The sequence below is a fragment of the Aulonocara stuartgranti genome, assembly GCF_965226115.1.
Source record: "Aulonocara stuartgranti genome assembly, chromosome: 18".
Classification (NCBI taxonomy): Eukaryota; Metazoa; Chordata; class Actinopteri; order Cichliformes; family Cichlidae; genus Aulonocara; species Aulonocara stuartgranti.
Window position 1 is genome coordinate 12,999,781 of NC_138954.1, and position 20,541 is coordinate 13,020,321.

General features: G+C 38.4%; 2 protein-coding genes across 2 annotated transcripts in view; one reads left to right on the top strand and one right to left on the bottom strand.

Annotated features, from left to right (window-relative positions):
* LOC309693535 (polyhomeotic homolog 3) overlaps nt 1-20,541 on the bottom strand; it is an 82,893-nt gene that overhangs the window by 21,734 nt on the left and 40,618 nt on the right. The window lies entirely within an intron of this gene.
* prkci (protein kinase C, iota) overlaps nt 1,970-20,541 on the top strand; it is a 46,315-nt gene continuing 27,743 nt past the window's right edge. Inside the window, exons 1-3 of the mRNA XM_082512859.1 lie at nt 1,970-2,323; nt 17,562-17,683; nt 20,360-20,449. Of these exons, the coding sequence (XP_082368985.1) occupies nt 2,241-2,323; nt 17,562-17,683; nt 20,360-20,449 (295 nt within the window). The 5' untranslated portion in view covers nt 1,970-2,240. The remainder of the gene's footprint in view (nt 2,324-17,561; nt 17,684-20,359; nt 20,450-20,541) is intronic.

Genomic DNA, 20,541 nt, shown 5'->3' on the forward strand with positions numbered 1-20,541 from the left:
ATACGTGACTAATATGAAACCATTATACTTATTACAGAAGAGAGCGCTTCGAATTATGCATAATGTTAAATATAGAGAACACACTAATAATTTGTTTATAAAATCGAAATTGTTAAAACTAGACGATATAGTGAAATTACAGACTTTAACTATTATGTTTAGGGCGAAAAATAAAACACTACCTCTTAAGTTACAAAGTTTATTTGTATTGTGTTCAGAAAATGGGGACAGCAGAAGGAAGTTTTATTTTAAGCACCGCTTTGCTTGAACCACACAAAGGCAAATGTGTCCAACAGTCATAGGCATAAGAAACTGGAATTCTCTCAGTGATCATCTTAAGTGTTGTATAAATGTTTCTCAATTTAAAATCTGCTACAAGAATAAAATGATAAACCGATATGAAGAAGTTGAAAAGAATAGAATTTAATTGCAGAAAAATGATCCTTTTAGTTTGATTTTTAGTGGTATTGCTCATTGTTGAGTATATTGTTCTGTTTGCTTTGTTTTGTTTTATTATGTGCAGAAAATTGTCATAGTGTAATTTTGGTTGCCTACTTGTATTATCACAGATAGGGGGCAGGTATCAATAAGAATTTATTCTTCTTCCTGCTCCTTTTCATGCATGGAAACAGTGTTACTTTAATTGAAAGGAAGGTTGTGTATGGGAATGCATTACTGCTGTACCATGTGTGAAACAAAAAAATAAAATAAAATAAAATAAAAATATCCACTATTCTTCTGCACATCCACAAACCATCTCAGCCTTAGCTCTTTGACTTTGTCTCCAGACTGCTCGACCTGAGCCGTCCCTCTGATGTACTCCTTTCTAGTCCTGTCACTCCCAGTGAAAAGCTTCAAATCTTCATCTCTGCATCCTGTCTTTGTCAGTGCTACAATCTTCAAACCAGACATCATAGCAGTTCTCTCGTTCACATTGCAAACCCTTCCTTCTGTCACAAATCAACCCTGACACTCGATGTTCCTCTGCTCTCCAGAACATACCTCCACCTCTCCAAGCTCTCTTCCACCTGCTCCCTACTCTCACTACAGATCACAAACACATTTCACAGAAACTACCATCAACCTGTCATCAGCATCAACCTAATCCCTGATGCAGGCCTTGTCAGGCCTGATAGGCGAGCAAAACTAGTGAACTCAAAAGCAAAACCAAGAGAGACCGTCCTAAACTTTTTTCATAAAGACTTATTTCACACAAAAAGGAATTCAGACAATAGAAGACTTGTCTAGAACTCTGGGGAAATGCACAGGTCTGATGAGGCACAGCCAGGTGGTCCTACTGGCTGAGGAGCGAGAAATCCAGAACTCCGCCCCAGGAGGGGCGCATGAACCGGATCTTGACAACCCTAACCTTGAACTCATCTGTCACACTGCATACCTCATACATGCCCTTATACGTAGATTATGAGGAACAACTTTGAAAGAAAATACAAAAAACCAAAACAAAACCCAACCATCCCCCCAATAATTGTACTCAGTCTGTTTGTAAATATAGTAAACATCTAAGTTGAATTAAAAAGAATATTCTATATTTAAAAGAAGACAAAGCATTTCACGTTATTTTAACCCCCACCCCTTCCTTTTATCACAGCAGCTAACTCGTTTCTAAAATTAGATTTTTATCTTTTTTTAGTACATGTTTTTGTCACCGGTCAATTTTGTTGTTCTTTCCAAACCAATGCGCTTGAATGCGCGACATGTCTCGAGGGTCTTTCCTTTCCGAGCTTAAATGTTTGAACACGAATGCAGCACTTACCTACATAAAAGGCCTGAGTTGGTACAGGCCAGTGATGCCAAAAGTTATATTTGACGTTTCAGAGTTTTTGACAGTATCCCACTGGTTTGTTATACTCGATAAATAATAAATCAATGTGAAATTGTGTGTTTTTGTGTTTTAACAAGACACAATTCAGGATGGAACGAATATACCAAGTTGTACACTGCCCCTGTTACATTCCGATAATGGACTGGCCCGTGGTTAGGCCTTTGCAGTGGGGAGTTGTTTGACGGACCCCGCAAGTTTTTCTATACTTTACCTGTTATTTTTGTTTGTCTAAAGAAGGGCAAATACTCAGCTTTTGGCATCACTTGCTTCGTTATTCATTTGGTTTGTCGACGGACCGTAAAGATTAACAGTTTAGGGCGTGGTACCGGGCCAAAGTAGGAAACAAGGTAGATAGGAAGGACGATATCGTTGAGTCGGACTGTCCACGGCTGAGCTTATGATGCCGACGTTGCGGGATAGCACCATGTCCCACCCCGGCGAGAATTCCCACCAAGTCCGGGTGAAAGCTTACTACAAAGGGTAAGAAATAACCATGTATTTTAGTATTTAATATATCCAATTGGGAATAACTTACTAGCACCAGTTGGAAAGACGGCTAGTAAGCTGGCTAACACTAGCTCAGTCAGCTAACGGCTGGCTAATGTTGGGAACCACCGGGTTTCGGTAAACTTGGGCAGGCGGACAGGTGACACTGTCCAGGCGCTCCGCCTGCGAAAAGTCAGTCTCGGTGGTATCTGAGAAATTTTTCAGCTACACGGCGAAATTGTCATGTGGTTTAAATTAGTTAAATCTGTCTCAGCATGAAAGCTTTGGAGCTAGTCTCTCAGCAGCGGGCTAACAGTTGCTATCTAAGTTGATAAGGATTTGGCGTCTTGTTATTGATCGTCTTTACATTTATTTTGTCCTATCTCTGGCAGCACAACATGTCCTAAAATACCGCTTTTGTGTCACTTCGGGAGGCACAATGTGATAGCAGGAAATCCTAATAATTGTTGAGCTTTCACAATAACTGAGGAGCTTTGAAAATCCAAATTAAGTAGTGATGTTCATGCCTTTTCAGTTAGACAATGTAATGTAGACCTATTATTTTCAGCCTCTGTTATCCAGTACTTACGTGATATTAGTTACAACAACGAAACCATGTACCACTTTTATATGCAGATATGATGAGCTCATTATAAATAAAAGTAATTAAATCTAAAGATTTGTTTTTTATTTTGTTTCAAAAAATTATCAAGCTGTAATCAGGTTATAACTGTGTCACATACAGTAAAGGACACATGAGCTGGCAGTGGGAAATCTTTTGGTTTACAATTCTGCTTCCTCAAAAACAGCAGCAACCATCATAAATGTTTCTGACTAGTTTAGGAGCAGTTTATCAACTTTTGATGTTCACACTGTAGCCAGAACTGTAATATCAGGGTTTTGCCTGGCTCAAAAAGGGGTAAAGAGACTGTGTTATTGAACTTTCCAGCATTTTGTTTCTATTTGTGGCCACTTGCTGAACAAAAATCAATTTTAAGCTTAGTGCAAAGATGCTGTTTGAACGTATTCTTATCACAGTTTCTGTGATTTTCCTTTGTGGAATGTCAGAAGCTCTCTGATAGGCGCCAACGTGTTTTCTATAGAGGAAAACCCCGGATAATCTAATATTTACATAAAGGAAAGCCTAAACCAAGTCAGTTAGCAAACAGACTTCAGCACAAGACCTGAACAATAGACATCTATGTATTGTCCATTAATGTATGACATATCCAGGTGGACGGCATTGTCTTTGAGTTTCTGTCATGCTAAATAAGCATTTCGTTTCACAGTTGATTGTCATGATAGAAATAATTGATTACTCGGTTGTTTCAATTATACTTTGCCTCTGTTTGATGGAGTCAAGAGATTAGAGATCAGTCAAGACTTGAAAAGCGTGTAGTGCAAGTCATCTCAGCCATACCCGTGTGACACACCTCAGTACCTCTGTGATGTGTGTTGATTATTGGCTGGCATCTCGCAGAGAGAGGCATGTGAAATATTTCTGACGCGACGGCTGAGGAATCTCAGCTATGCTGCCAAAGAGAGATTGCAGTGTAATGGTCTCATGATTCTGCTATCGGGATGCATTAAGCCAGGATGCCATCTGAGTTGTTTTCTTTCGCTGCAGAAGTTAAGACTGAAAGATGTTAGAGCTAGTAATGCACCAAATCAATATAGTAGATTAGGCAGTAGTGTCATGTCGAAGCTGTTTACCGACTGTTTTTATAAGGCCACAACAACACATCTTTATACACCTTATTGTATGAATCATCGCACAGTGTGACATATGGACTTTGAGAATGGCAATACTTCCTGTGACAAAAGACCAGAGATGGGGAATGGAGCTTTTTGTAGAGCATAAATTTTCAACATTTTCCCCTGTGGACTTAAACACCATGTAACTTGGAAAATTTTCATAATATGAAGATAAAATTTTAAATGATGTCATTTAATATGTTCACATTATTGTTTAAAGAGAATCAAAAGAACAGCTTCTTCTGAGGGAGTGAGGTGGGAGGCACTGATTTTATTTTGTTTTTTTAACTTCAGATCACCCTCTTGGGTTTTGGGCATTGTGACTTGCATTTTCCCGTAAATTCGTGACATTGGTACTGACACAATTCCATTAATTCTGACTGAACCGATTGCAGCTAATTAATCCGAAATGAAAATAGACGGTGGCAGTGTGGCTGCTTGAAAACAAGAGCCTCTTTCATGTGACATAAAAGCGTTAAGACTTAGCAGGTTGTTCAAACACTACAACAGCTGATTTCACAGATTAATTCCATATCCGGTGCTAAAATCATTATATCTGAAGTCATATGCTATAAAACGCCCACCTCCGTGACTTTATCAATGAGCTTACTCTCTTATCTGCTCTTAGTGTGGGGTGTTTTCTGGGTCTTTTCTTCACTGTTTGCATGTTTGCTGTCAGTCAGTGCCAGCAGCAGATTGGTGTCAGCCTGTAGCAGTCACCAACGCGTCTTTATTTTTCTCTCATTCGGGCTGCAAACGCACTGACCGTATGACCAGCAACTGATGGCGATGCTTTTATTTTATAGTCTGTTTCTTACGGTGGCAGAGGGTCCCAGGGGCTCAGCTGGATGAGTGGGCACTTGTTTTAGAGGGTTTTTTTTACTGCTCTCCCGTATGATAGAAGAGTCAGACAAAAAGACATACACAATTGAGTATGGAGAGATCCGGGGAAAAGTGACTCCTAACAGGGGGATATGTGCATGTGTGGTGTAGACCAAGATAAATCATGAACCCAGGATTCCCCAGCATAACATAACATAGCATAACAGGTCTAGTTGCTGTAAAAATAAGCTAAAGTTCCTACTGTTGAAGGTACCTTCAACAGGAGTTAAAAATAGTTGCCTTTCAGGTGAGATGGTTTGGGGATGTCCTATTTGATGTGGCCCATTACATTCTGGAGTTTCTCTCAGCTGATTCAAGAACATCTCAGTGTACCTGCAGAAGAATGCGAGGGCTGACTATGGAAAGATGGCTTTCCATCTTTTCAGTAGGCTTTAAATGCCACGGCACAGGTAAACACCTTATTAAAACACTTTAAATGTTTGAAAGCTATAGATAAAGAAAGCACTAAAAATGCATAAATTATGCAGAAACGGTTTACAAATTCTAACAAAACAGTGTCTTTATATCGCTATAAATAATTAAAAGTGGTCCTTAGTGTGGTAATGGACCTCTTTAAAACGTGACTTGGCAGGAGATTTTTCTGTGTTTTTAGCTTTTAACCTAGTGCTTGTCTATTTCTTTTTTTTTTTCCCTCTAGATTTTTTTTTTTCTTGTTTGTGCTGGGTTTGGAGGGCAGCCATCTGATGTTTTCCTCTTTGCTCTTGTTTTTATGATTCAGCTTATCTTGGTTGTGTATTGAAGCACAAATTTAACATTATTTTTGCTTGCCTTTCTGTAAGAAAAAAGATAACCCATAGCTTAAAATGTTTAAACCTTGTATAGTTTTAGCTTGTCTTCTTAACAAAAACCTCAGTTTTTTTTAATTCACTGCACTATTTTTCCAGGAAAATTGTTTGTGCAGATTTGCCGACACAAACTAACACAAGGTTTCCTGTGTGCCAGATTAACTTCAGGATTCCTGTGTAAGGCATGTTGTTTGGCAGGAAACTAGGATTACACAGGCCTGATGGAGCAGTGGAGTTATTTTCCTCTTTTGAAAGGATTTGCTCTTCTTTGTCAAAGACTCTGCCATCTGCATCCCTGCTCGAAGGCCCGGCTTTGTTAAAAATATGGCAAGCAGTTCTTCCCTTTTCTCGTTATTTTTGGTCTGAAAGCCCCTCAAGAACTCAACTGCCGAGCCACCCACCTAAATGCCCATCTATCTACCAGAATGCTCCTCCACTGTATCTGATTCTCAGATAAATGTGTGCGATTCCTGCATTGTAAGGTCTATGTTGTGTGTAGCTATGGCTCATGTGTTGCATATAGGTGTTAAGCGTAATCTTGTCTCTGAGATCAGCAGGAGTGTGTTTGGCTGCTGTTGTTTTATTGCACAGAGTGACACTCCCTGTTTAGCTCTGCAGGTGAGCTATGTTGCCTGGAGACCACAGCATCCTGCGGTCAACACCAGCAAAGGCCAGACCTGACTGGGAGGAATCAGGGAATTATTTGTTTGTTTTGGAGGTGGGGGGCTGTTTTGGTAAAAATTTTGCATGGCTTCATTACACGACCTGTCTTTTCTTTAGTGCGTATGTGAGCTTTATGTTGGAGATTAGCATCTGTCTGTGTTTTCATGAAAAGCTTTGCTGTGCGTGTGTATGTGGGTCATGTAAACTTGGATGTGTGAGATGAATGGTTCTAGGGTCTGTGGCAGCCCTCATAGGACCCTTCTCCTCGACCCTCCTCCATGCTTGATCGCTCATCAGTGATGAATAACTTCATGCTGGGCAGTTGGGACTGCAGTCCTAATCACAGCTATCACCCCCTCCTCCTCCTCCTCCTCCCTTAATTTAGCCGTGCCGTAGAACAGGGCACAGGAATGCCAGACTCGTGTGGAATGCTGTTTCCTCCTTGTTCCTCACGAGCGACGAGCTCCTAGTTGCTCATAACACAAATCTTCCACCACTCGAAGGAATCCTATAGCACAGCTTCTTTTTGAGACGGGTCACTAAATTTCTACTTTACTTCTTTACTGTGTTATTTGTCTCGTAACATGTATTTCACACAAATGGAGTAAATGTTTTGAACCAGACTGACCTACTCTCTAATGTCTGTTAATGGGGTGGGGTCTTTGAAGAGCCACTATTCCCGTAAACATGATAAATTAGCATATACTTAAGGAAAAGAGTCTGAAATGCCAGACATAACAGAAGTCTATGCATTTTTATTTTGCCCATTCATTGAACAAAACCTGTTTGGCAGGTATCAGAATATTTTTACACCCACGAAAAAAGGGTGTAATTTGGCAAAAGGATGTGCTGTGGCCGTTTTTATGTGTAAAATCACTCAGAGAAGTGGAAACTACAGAGTGTCTTTTGTTTTAGTCTTACACAGTGCACAAACAAACCACAAGAACAGCAGTGTGGTTATTATAATTAACTGAAACTAAACTAAAGATTGAAATGGTGTGAGACTCCATTTTACTTAACTTAAATAAAAATAAAAAAACAAAACTGCAGCTGAAACGTGTTGTGCTAACAGAACTAAAATAAATAAATGAGAATTACTCTGCCAAGGCGGCTCACTCATTGGGCAGTATTTAATTTTAAGGGAATGGCATTGTATTTTTTTGTATATATTCTTGTTTTTTGTTCTTTTTAAACTTAAGAAATTTGGGGTGTAGTAAAAATGCCACATTTTGGGACAATTTGAATAAAGTCAGATGTGAAATTAGTCAGCGATCAGTGATATCGGAAGTCAAATGTGACTAATTGTGTGATATTTAGAATCCCATATAACAATATAATTTGCTAATTGCCAATACAAACAAAAGCAGTAATTCTAAGCTTAGTTTTAAAGATAAAATACAATTGATGAAAACTTGAACTGAGTTTCTCTTGAAGAGGTCAGAGGTCCAAAGTAACATAACAATTAGAATCCCCATATACCATTCCCTTTGTGGCTGTATGTTGTCAATAGAAACAATGGCAGTTAGGTATGTAGATTTAAAAAAAAAAAAAAAAAAAAAATCTATATAGCATTATTATCACTTTGGCCTTCAGATCACTGTTGACCTTAAAGAGAGGTCAGAGGTCAAATCTGTAAATCTTTTTACAGTACGTGCTATATGTTGATGATGAACACCACACTCATGAGAATAGTTATAAGGCTTTTTGTCACTTTTCGTCCAATAAATCATTAAGTTGGCGTTGAAGACTAGATGTAAGCTAAATTTTAATGGATTGTTAACATGACCCTACTAGGGCTGCCACGATTAGTCGACTAGTCACGATTATGTCGACTATTAAAATCGTCGACGACTAATTTAATAGTCGACGCATCGTTTGAAGCTTTGTAAGATCACAAAGGACGCAGGAATGAGTAGTAGGATTTAAGAGTGTAATAACGGACTGAAACAGAAGATGGCAGCACTGCATGTACAAGGATGCCAGCTGCCGTTAAACCCCGAAGAAGAAGAAGCTGTGTCCCAGAATTCATAGCGCAGCCCAGCGCAGTTGTCGACAATGGCGGCAGCTAGTTAGTTTTAACTTTACTCTTATTATTCTTTCTGGGTCACAAAATAAACGTTTAACATATTTTCAGGCGAGAATGTAGCTGTGTAAACCTCAAATATCTGCTCAGTTCATCAGGACACCACATATTTTCAAAAGCGCTCCGACGTTTTCGGAGACGTCTGTTACCCACTAGCTCGTTAGCGAGCCGGGGGCAAGGCTAACTAGAGCCGTGAGAACACCGGACTCCCGGCAAATCGTTTTCAAACCCACCGCCGTCTTTCGCTAGTCAGGTTAAACATATATATATAAGTCACTTAGATAACTTAAAAATGTTAGTTTGGCTTTCTTTAGTATTTTATTTGTTCCTGAGTAAATCGGTTTGGCTGAGATTAAAGTTATAGTTTTTGCACAGCTAAAACTGTCAAGCAGACAGCTGATTATCAGAAGTGTGAGACGCTGGAGAATATACTCCGGTGTCCTGTTATATTTTAGAAAGCAAGGAGTTTATTAAACTTCACCGAAACAATCTGCAAATTTCATTAAAAATTAATAAACTACCATCTTGTCTTTATTTTTAGTTAGCACAAACACTTCAAGCTGTAAGCTAATGATAGTTATATAAGACCAGATGCTGCTGGTGCAATAAGCTGTACGCTGTACGTCCAATGGATGATGATCTGATTAGTCGACTAATCGCAAAAATAATCGGTGACTAGTCGACTATCAAAATAATCGTTTGTGGCAGCCCTAGACCCTACTCTACACCCCACAGACAGAGTGAAACACGCAAACACTACTAAAAACACTACCTCCTCTGTGGAAGCAATAGTAGTAATAAAAAGTAAAAGTAAAACTGCTTTATTTTTAATCCTTTGTCAGTATGGTCAAACTGAAAAGCCTGAGGGGGCTTTGGTGTTTTATTTTATCACTCTGGCGTGTCTTTTATGTTACTTAGTCATCTGTCTCCACAAAGTGAAATGTTTGTAGTGTAATATCTGTTCTGGACATCTGAAATGTCATTCTTGAAAAATGCCACCTGTATTACAATAATTAAACTAATAAAGACAAAACTGAATATTTTAAATTGTGGAAACTAAACTGAAACCATCATAGGTTTCTTTATTTATGTTACACATAAAAAGTAATAATGTACCTAACTGACCAGTTTTAGCTTTTAATCTTCTTGTAGTGCTTTGCTCTGACATCAGGACAGATGGGAAAATTACTAATGCAGTTAACTCCACAGCAAACTTAAAACTTAAAACTGTTAGTTAACATGTGAAGGTTTCTGTTATGAATTTGCTGAATTACTTACAAGTGAAGAATCCTAATCAAAAGAAGCAGCACGTCAGTCATCAAACAGCTGCCTGCTTGGTGGCCTTGAAAAACAACCTCTTTCAATTAAGTTCAGCACAGTCATTATTGGTTTGGAACAATCAATAGTTTTTCAATTAAAGTTAGACTTAATGAGGACAAAAAGGGAAAATGACCAAAAGTGTTTAATAGATTTTCAAAAAAAATGCTGTAAATTTTCTGTCGACCGTCTTGTGAATTGAGTGATTGTAAGTGTCATCTTGGCTCATTGTGTCAAATGTGAAAACACATTACCTTTGTGCTTCCTTACTTTCAGTCCTGGTGAGATTAAAAAAGAGAAACCATTCAATAACAGTCATGTTCCTTATCCACAAGTCTTTTGGTTTTCTTTAGTTCATTATTTAACTGATATTTAACTGTTTATGTGAGAAATTACCTTAAATGTTGGAAATGTCTAAACTCTGAGAATCCAAGGTGAGGTCTTTTTAATTTGTTGCATCATATTTTTAAAACAAAGAATTCTGTAATGTGAGAAGTAACAGGGTTTTCCTGCATCTTTAAAATAAAAACCTTTGAAACGGAAAAAAAGTATTTCTAGCAGGACTTGTTTTTACATTAAAAACAAGTAACAGAAACATGATATATTGGTATTGGCATTTATAATGACTGAAAAATGATGGTTAATAAGAAAAGACAGGAGAAACATCCTTCAATCATGTTATGAGTGTTGATTGAGTGTTGCATTGTCCACCAGAGGCCACTCTGCAACTTCACTCTTGGCAACACGTTTGGAACGCAACAAACACAACAACCAGCGGAGCAGAGTTGTGCTGATTGAAGTCAAGTAATCCAAGAGTTGCTGTGACTATGAAGCACGATTATTCTTAAGCTGTCATGTTATCTTGTTAGGGACTCATAAATAACTACACATAACACGTGCAAGGGAAATTTGTTTGTTTTGTGTATTGTGTCTGCGGAAGTGGCTTCAGAAGATGGGTGCACTGGGGATGGACATGATCAGCAATAATACTCAGGTAGACTGTGGTGTCAAATAGTCCTTTCCCACTAGTACCTACTTGTCTCGACTCAATGCGGCTTCACTCAACTCTGTTTCGGTCATAGAACCTAATGTGTGTGGATTTGTTGTAGCACACGGCGGAAAGTCCTGTGATATCATTTGTATGCGGCATGAATGCCACAATAATGGAGGACATCAAGGCGACGGTATACCTGGTGCCCGTTGAGTGGCGTTTTGTCAGACTTGGGGACTGCTGTGTGGGTTTTTTTTTTTTTTTTTTTTTTTTTTTAATGCTTAATTTTTTTTTTTTTTAGAAATGGCTACTCTAAATGGCTTTAGAGTAGCCATTTCTCTTAATGCCAGGTTTAAAACATGGTGGATTTGATTCTCATGACTCTTTGAGTTATGCCACTGACTAGCCAATTGGTGGCATGTACTCTCTTGAAATCACATTTTTGAATAGTCTCAGATCACTTGGAACCCTGGCCAGGTACTACCACATAATGGAAACCCCTAAAAACTGAGTCGAACTGTTCCGAGCTGATCCGACTAGGTACTAGTGGCAAAGGGCTATTAAGCAATGCCCAAAGTGTGCCAAAAAAATATCCTCCACACCATTACACCACCATCTGAACCATTGATAAAAGGCAAGCTGGATCCCTGTTTTCATGTTGTTTTGAGAGTCACCAGACTCTGTTTTTCTGTTGTCAAATTTTGGTGATTCTTTGTGAATTTCATCCTCAGTTTCCTGTTTTTAGCTGATAGGAGTGGCACATGATGTGGTCTTCTGCTGCTAAAGCCAATCTTCTTTGAGATTTGACATGTTGTGCATTAAGAGATGCTCTTTTGCATACCTTCGTTGCAGAAGACATATCTGAATGTTATTAATTATTAATACAATGTATAGCTTGGGACTTTTTCCAGTGATCACTAAGCCCAGCAGGATTACAGCACAGTCGGCAACCCTAATAGACAATATATTTACTAATGAAATAGAAAATAGAACCATAAGTGGTCTCCTAATTAATGACATCAGTGATCATCTACCTGTTTTTATAGTGTATAACAGCAATTACAGGAAGGTTAAACAGCAAAACACAATAAAATACAAACGAGTGAGAACAGAAGAGTCAATAAACGCATTCAAAAGTGATTTACTCAAGCAAGAATGGGAGATGCTGTATAAGGAAAAAAATATTGATAAAGCTTATGAGATTTTTTTAGGAAAATTTAAACTGTTATATAATAGTCATTGCCCAGTAAAGAAATATAGTAAAAAACAAAAATATGCAGAGTGCCCATGGATTACAAAAGGATTGCAAAATGCATGTAAGAAGAAAAATGCCTTATACAGAGAATTTATAATGAACAGAAGTACAGAAGCTGAAAATAAATACAAGAAATATAAAAATAAATTAACGAGTATTTTAAGGTCATGTAAAAAGGAATACTATGAAAAATTACTGATTATGAATAAAAATAATATTAAAGGGATCTGGAAAACATTAAATACCATCATCAAAAAGGGCTCGGGGGAGGCAGACTATCCTTCGTATTTCACAAATAATGATAGAAACATTACTAATATGAGCGAGGTGGTAAATGATTTCAACAAATTCTTTGTAAGTGTTGGGCCAGACTTGGCTGAAACAATTCCTGATATAACAGATTCTGTAGAGAAAGAAACTAGACTCATTGACCGCAATCCTCATTCAATGTTCTTAACGGTGGTGGAAGAAATGGAAATCATTGATATTGTTGGGAAATCACAAACAAAAAACTCTACAGACTCTGACGACATTGATATGGAAATCGTTAAGAGAGTGATAGAGGGCATTTCCAAACCCTTAACACACATTTGCAATTTGTCCTTACAAACTGGTACATTCCCAAAACAAATGAAAACAGCTAAAGTAACACCACTGTTTAAAAATGGTGACAGACACCAATTCACAAATTATAGGCCTGTCTCTCTACTTTCTCAATTTTCAAAAATACTGGAAAAAGTCTTTAGTAATAGACTTGACAAATTTATAGATAAACACAAAATAATAATGGATAGTCAGTATGGTTTCAGATCAAATAGATCAACATCATTGGCATTAATGGAACTGATCGAAAATATCACCAACAATATAGATAAAAGACAATGTATAGTTAGTGTATTCATTGACCTAAAAAAAGCTTTTGACACAATTAATCATGACATATTACTTGATAAACTGGAGTACTACGGCATTAGAGGAGTGGTGTTAGAATGGGTAAAGAGTTATTTGAGAGACAGGCAGCAATTTGTGAAAATTGGGGAATATCAATCAGAGTGTATGGACATTGTTTGTGGAGTTCCGCAGGGGTCAGTATTGGGACCAAAGCTGTTTATCCTCTATATCAATGATATATGCAGAACATCAGATATACTACAGTTTATTCTATTTGCAGATGATACAAATATTTTTTGTACTGGAGAGAACTTATAGCCTATAAGCAGTGTGGTGATCCGCCTCTATCATCAACAATACATTTTCACCAAGACAACTGCTGCTCAATGGATAGTTTGTTTCTGAGATTATTCTTGACAAACCCTGGAGATGGTTGTTTGGGAATACCCCAGTAGATTTCAGTAGGTTTCTGAAAGACTTGAACTGAACAACCATGCCACATTCAGCGTTGCTTAAACACCTTTCTTTCCCATTCTAATACTCAGTTTGAACTTCAGTGGCATGTCTAGATGCAGTCCATGTGACTGGCTGATTAGTTATTCACATTAACAATCATTGAAACAGGTGTACCTAATGAGGTGGCCAGTGAGTCTATTTTTGATCACTGTGTTCTACTTCTTTCCTGTATCAGCTGCAGTCTTTAGCTGAGCTCGTATCTGTGTTAATGAGGAAGTTGTTTGAAACACTGGAGATTTGGCTAAACTTTAACTACAGCATAGCCGCACAGTATTTAATGAACACCCTCAGCTCCGGTCCAGTCACACGTGACTCAGTTAGTCACTCGCTGGCATCAAAACGGCGCTTGGATCATGTACAGTCATGGTGTTGGAATTGTAGTGCGTGTTTGTGTTCATATACTCTTGAACCTTTGATGTTATCAGGGTTTTAGTAGGAAGTGGAGCTGCCATGCTGGTCCTGGAGGAGAGATCAGACTTGAGGAGTGCTGTTTCCAGTCTTTTTCTCCTCCCCCTCCTCTCACTGGTAATGATTAACACCAGCAGGATGGAGGAAGAGGGTGAGAAAATAGAGAGCGGAAGGGAAGGAGAAGAAGGCATCAGACTGTCTCTTGACGTCAGCATATTATTGCTTTATTCATTCTTGATGTGTGGTTTCGCAGACAGTTTAATACCTGCTGTGCGGAAGCTGTGCGCTGACGAATCATTTCAGATCCTCCTGTTAATGTCTTTCACCAGCTTATTGGTATTAATTATGTTTGTTCCCTTTTGAGGACTGAACCTGCATTGACCCCACACACCTCAGTCCGTCCTTGAACTTGTGTAGTAGCTGCCTTTAAAAGACTGGGATTTTATAATTGTGATAAAATGCTTTCAAGTTGATGAAAATCTGGAACCAGCTGGGATGAAGGCTGTAAAGGGAGTAAGAGGGCTTTGTCCCCGGCTGGAGGTGGGGAGTGCATTTACACATCACTACCTTTTTCCTTGTTTTTGCCCATTCCCTCTTCTCTCTTATTCCTGATCCTGCTCCAGTAGCCGCCTGAGATCAGATCTCTTGTCGCCTGCAGACCTGTAAAAGCTTGTGTTTTACATCTCTACCCCCATCTTATTGTGTAGTAAGCACAGACAGCAGGTAACGTCTATCCTGGCGCTAACATGAAATTATGAGTGGAGTGCTGACTGCTTCCATGGGGATAACTGCTCAGCAGTTCTTATGTTTTTTTTTTTAATTTAACAGGTACAACACCATGCAGTGTTAAAGAGTAAAATCCTGCATTTTAGCCAAATTGTTCATTTAAGCAGGTAGAAAAATCTAAACAACCATCCAACACCTACATCCCTTTAATGACTAATTTTCCAAATGTGATGTGCCTGAATGGGACCACACAGTCCCCTCTAGTGGTGACACTTGTGCAAATAACGGGACAGTCTTTTGTCTAACAAATTCATTTAAAGGAAGTGGGAAAAGGCCGTCCTATACCATGTGTATAGTGCTTTGCCCCTGAGTCGTTTCCCCTCTCTCCTCTCTTACATTGTGACTAATCCTGTAAGGACATTTTCCAGTTTACTTTTTTGTGCTAATTGGTTTGCTTTTAATTTGTCACCCATTTAAAAAAATCTTATCTTTGCATCTATCTGTTTCTGCCTACTTTTTAGGGTAACTCCCCCTTTACCCCTAACTAGATGGGGCTCATAAAACTACAAAAAAACAAAAACAAAGCTGGTGTTCAGCAATGGCAAAATATTTTTGCTTTTCAGGGATTTTCAGTGTTGCAATGATGAACAACAGATGATGAACCTGTGTGCCGGGGCAGCTATGGGGTGGCAGTCATATCGAGTGATCTAGATGGATGTTTTAAGCCTCCTTGAGATGTCTGGAGATGTTTGAGCTTTAAGAGAGGCGTGGAAACTCATCTATGTATATGAAAGAGGGTGCAAAAAAAAACAAGAGCTTTGTAGCCAAAAATGCAAAAGAATAATTGTTTTATGCTATTTATATTGTTTTCATAATCATTAGAAGCCCAAATCGTCTGTCCATCCTTCCAGGGTTACAGGAGAGCTGGAAGCAAGAAGCAGAGTTACTCTCTGGACAGGTTCCCAGTACATTAAAGGCCAAATTAGCATCATACATGAGATGAAGGTTTGATCAGTGAGGTCTAGCATTGTCAGAAGTTATATTTGTTCTTGACTGAGCTTCCCTGCTTTTCCATAAAGGGACTGCAGTGGTGGACAGTGAGCCCTAAACCACAGCGGTCACGGTCCAAGAACAGCCACTATCAGCTGTGCCATTTTGTTTGAGTGTGCAGCTGTCTCGCTCAGTCCATGGCAGGCTTTCTCGCTCTTGTTTTTGCTCTTTCTCACACCCACAGTCATGCTGTACAGATGAATGCACACACAAATGTGACAGACTGTGACTCACAGTGTTTAAAAAGAAAAAAGAAAAAAAAAGTGCTCTCTCACCTCTTTTCTCCCCATCATAAGTCTGACATTCTCCAGAGTTTTTGTTTGACGACATAAGCGAGAGCGGGGGACAGATTGGAGGAGTAGAGTGTTTAACAAATCTTTATGAGTAATGACTAGTGCTGATACAATCACTTATCATTTGATTAGCCAGTTATTAAATAAAAATGTCAAACTTTTCTCCTTTCACACTCTCAAATCTTTCAGGGTTTCTTACATTTCAATTGAGTATTACTGTATTTTAGATTACTGGCCAGACAAAACGTCATCTTGAACCTTGGGGAGTTTATGATAGACATTTTTTGTTCTGCATTGTGATATTTAAAGGACTGAAAAGTTTGTACAAACAGTAATCAGCAGATTATGTAATAATAACAATACATTTTCTTCAGCAGCCTTAGTAACAATATTTGATGTCTGTGAAGTGGATCATAATATTGTATCCATGTTGCAGAGAATGGATCTATGCATGTACTGATATTCAGATTTGAAACGCTAGTCATTCAGATTTGTTGACTAAGGAGGCCATTTGTATGTTTGTGGAAATTAACAAGAGGTATATAATGACATATAATAAGCAATAAATAGTGTCTGCACTCGGTTTGCACCCACAACTTTTTTTCCTCTCTGCTTATGAAACTTGTTTCTTAAACAATACAGAACAGTGCAGAACAGTGTACTGTGCTGGTTATGGATGGATATAGATAAGATTACATTGCATGTTTTCAGCATCACTGTCTGTACAAAGTAGCAACGTAATGATTCTCTACATCAAATCATACATTGTTTTCCAGATATATTTAGTATCCAGATGGATGAGTTATAGTTTTATGAAGGGGGCAGATGTCGTGTAGGCTGTAGACATGCTTTCTAATACTGTAAGTTTAGGCATTTTAACATGTGAGTCTATGGTGATTGGCTCACATTTGGAATCACCCTCATATGGCCTTTAGAAGTACTACAGCTTTTGGCTTATCATTTTCTTTATTCGCTTTTAACTCCAGAGGTTCTCGGCTGTATAAAATATGGGCCCAACTTCTGGGTCTGAAATTTGAAGGCATCTGAGAAGTACCTTAGACCTGCATTCTTTTTGATGACCACCAGGGGGCGATAGCTATAATTGCAAAAAGAACTTGAAAGCTTCACTTCTCTAAATATGTTCCTGATATTTTATGGTGTAAATTTTTATTCTAAGCATCAGAGATGATTATCCAGGACATACTCATTGGCTATCAAAGACATTAACTACTGAGAGTGCAGTACAGTCAGCTCTGCCCTTTGTTGGTCGCAGCCACTTTCAAAAGATGAGGATAGTAGATATGGAGATGCCAGTCTTGGGGTTTCAGTATAGGACTTCAGAAACCAATGTATGATGGTCACATCACACCCCTAAAAGTGATATGTTGTAGCTGTATTTGTTTTTATTTATTTGGCCTTGGTCTAAATAGTTAATACTGAAATTAATCTAGTTGAATGACTTTTATTGGCTGTGAATGCGTCTAATAGAAAAGGTTAGAGTGGCAGGAAAGTCAAATATTGACTCTGTGGTTGGTATTGATCCAGTATGTCTGATTGTTTCAAGTTAAATAATATACTTGTTTTTCTTTCCTGCAGGGACATCATGATCACACATTTTGAACCGTCCATCTCGTACGAAGGCTTGTATGGGGAGGTGAAGGACATGTGCTCCATGGACAACGACCAGCTCTTCACAATGAAGTGGATTGATGAGGAAGGTACGTTTCTAATCAGACTGCTGCCTCCACCTTAAGGTGAACAGCCATCAAAGCTGGGGCTTTTTCACAAATTAACTTATGGAAAAACAACCATTATAGAAATATGATTTAGGAGCCACGGGTTGAATTTGGCAGCATATGATGAGCGCAGGCTCACATCAGCACATATGTCATTACCACTGCATTCCATTACCATTGCATACGTCTTGTCAGTCCAGATGTATGCAGGCTGATTCAGTCCTTTGTCAGCGGGTTATTTGGCAGAAGTCATTGTGTCATAGGAAAGATGGAGATGGAACCATCAGATCATTCCACTCAGGAGAAGGTCGGCCTGCTCAAACTCATTAGACTCAGATCAGCTCCCACTGATAGCCACCCACGTAAAGTCGCTGGAGTCATTAGTCTGTGCGAGGCAGAAAAGCTGCTTGATGTTGTTACTACGTACTCTGTGCTTGCTGTCTCTCCTCCTGCCCCAAAGTGCACACCATGAACTCAGGTCATCGTCGCTATAATTACAGAATAGACCTGGAGTTTGTCTGTATGTCTGCCTGCTGCTGATGTGTGTTTTTAAAAATACTCCACTTCGGACACTCAGTTTTCCTATAAACAAAATATAGTACTGAATTAGTTTAAGTCTTTAATCCATAAAAACGACATCTAACAACCTTCCCTTGTACCCTTAATTTCAAAACTCAGTGAATTACTTTCAGAAAGTTTAATATGGCCATGGCACTTTATACTCAATGGTTACGATAGTCTTTTTCACCATTGTACGTGAAAAACTTGCGATACATCGTGTATATTGGATATATCACCCAGACCTACCTGAAATATGATAAAAACGTCTCAGTTCAGAAAAGAACGCCAAGGGTTGCTCCTAGTGGGCTTCAGAAGTTAAGGTGACTTCTGTATGTAGGTGGCTTTTCTTGTAAACACAAAAATGGCTTCTTAACAATTACACTTAAACCAGTAGGCTGATCTTGAGATAAAGAGTTGAGAGCCAGCAACCTGAATAAATCATTTTGGGCTTTGGGAAATTGTGTTTATAACAAATGACTCATTTGTCAATCCAGTGAAGCAGTAATGAAAATATTTTAATTGCAGCCATAAATATCAAGGGCGCTCCTTACATACACTGTACAAGACATGCTTGAATAAGCTTAAACAATTAAATCTTTCAATATCACAAAGCATTTTAATACGTCACCTTTTTGTCCATGAACTTGAAAAGCAGAAAATTCTTCACTATGTTTTAAAGCCCAGATTAGTTGAAATTTTCAGGAAACATGATAAACCTGATGAACCCATTAAAAAAAACAACAACCCCATAATAAACCTGATAAACAAAGCGTAACTTCTGTCCTCTTCCTGAAACCAAAACTTTGTCTGTACTGATTAAACCAGACTGTCACGTTTACCTTTGACACAATAGTTGCTGCAGTCCACCCACTAATTCAACATCCACCTCCAGCAGTTTGTATCATTTTAAATTTGCACAATGTGTCATAGTTTCCATTCCTGTGCTATTTATACTATCAGCATTTAAAAAAAAAAAAAATTTTTTTATGGTGATCGGTCGGGTCGAGCGGTAAGAGCAGAATTGAGCGTCGCCTTGCCCAGCCTCCTCACGAGTGACCCTGGACTTTTCCTGTAAATGATGAGGAAGTAATTAGATCTGTGTTTGAGTGGCATTTTAATTATTGATCACTGCACAAATAGGCATGTACAATTAAAAATAAAAATGTTCGAAATGGCATCATCGACGTCTGCTCACACCCACACACTTTCAGTGTTTACTTAAAAGTTCATGTGTTGCGTTTTGTATCACACCTACGATTAGAGTGAATTTTTTTGTATTTTAAATGTCAAACTGCCCCGCTGTTTCGTTCACCTTTAACTCTTACAGCCTTTTGCACCGTTTACTGGAAATACAGTTTACCTACCTCTTAATTGTCCTTTGCAGCTGCTTCCCTTGTTGTTCTATGTAAAAAAATTAGCATCCACTTTGTGGATTTTCCTACGGCCACATCTTAAATGCCGTGGTTTCCTTTTTATATTTCTAAGCAGGCTTTAATATTTGCATCTAGAAAATGAAATGCTGATATTTTTGAAAGAACAAAGGAGAGGGGGCGTTCAGACACACCTATTAACTAATTAAATTCCAGTAACAATTTTGGCTTCCACTAATTATTAAAACAAGATCATTGTGATGAGACAAATGTGCTAATTTTTGCCCCTTCATAAACATTTTTGTCTCTTAATAAAACACCAGATTTACTCCCTGCCAGACTATAGCAGGGTTATTTTGTAAAATTAGAAAAAGAAATCCACTTAAATGTGCAAAATCTACAAAAACCTTTTTGATGGCTTGGGAGATTGAGATTGGCTTTATGTGTCTCTGTGTTTCTAATCTCTATTGCTAGTATCTATTCTAGAAACATAGGAAAAAAAGGTGTACATTATGTACTCTACACCATAATTTTTATTTTTCTTTCTTTCTAAAGAGGAAGCTCATTGAAACTTAATAAATGTTGTTTTTCTTTCTGCAAGTAGTTTTACTGCAAAGGAAGTAAAAATATTCTATTGTCCTCCCACGTGTGATTACTCCCAGTAACTTTGGTTTCTTGTGTTCATGTAAATGTGGTGAATGACATCTGGTCTCTCCTCCGCTGCTAGGTGACCCCTGCACTGTATCGTCGCAACTGGAACTGGAGGAAGCTCTGCGTCTCTATGAACTCAACAAAGACTCGGAGCTCATTATCCATGGTGAGCCTTTCTGCTTTTCACACAAGTCCTTTTTTTCTCTTTTTTTCGGCTACATCTACACTTTCAGCGCGTGTTCCTGTATGCTGCTGTTA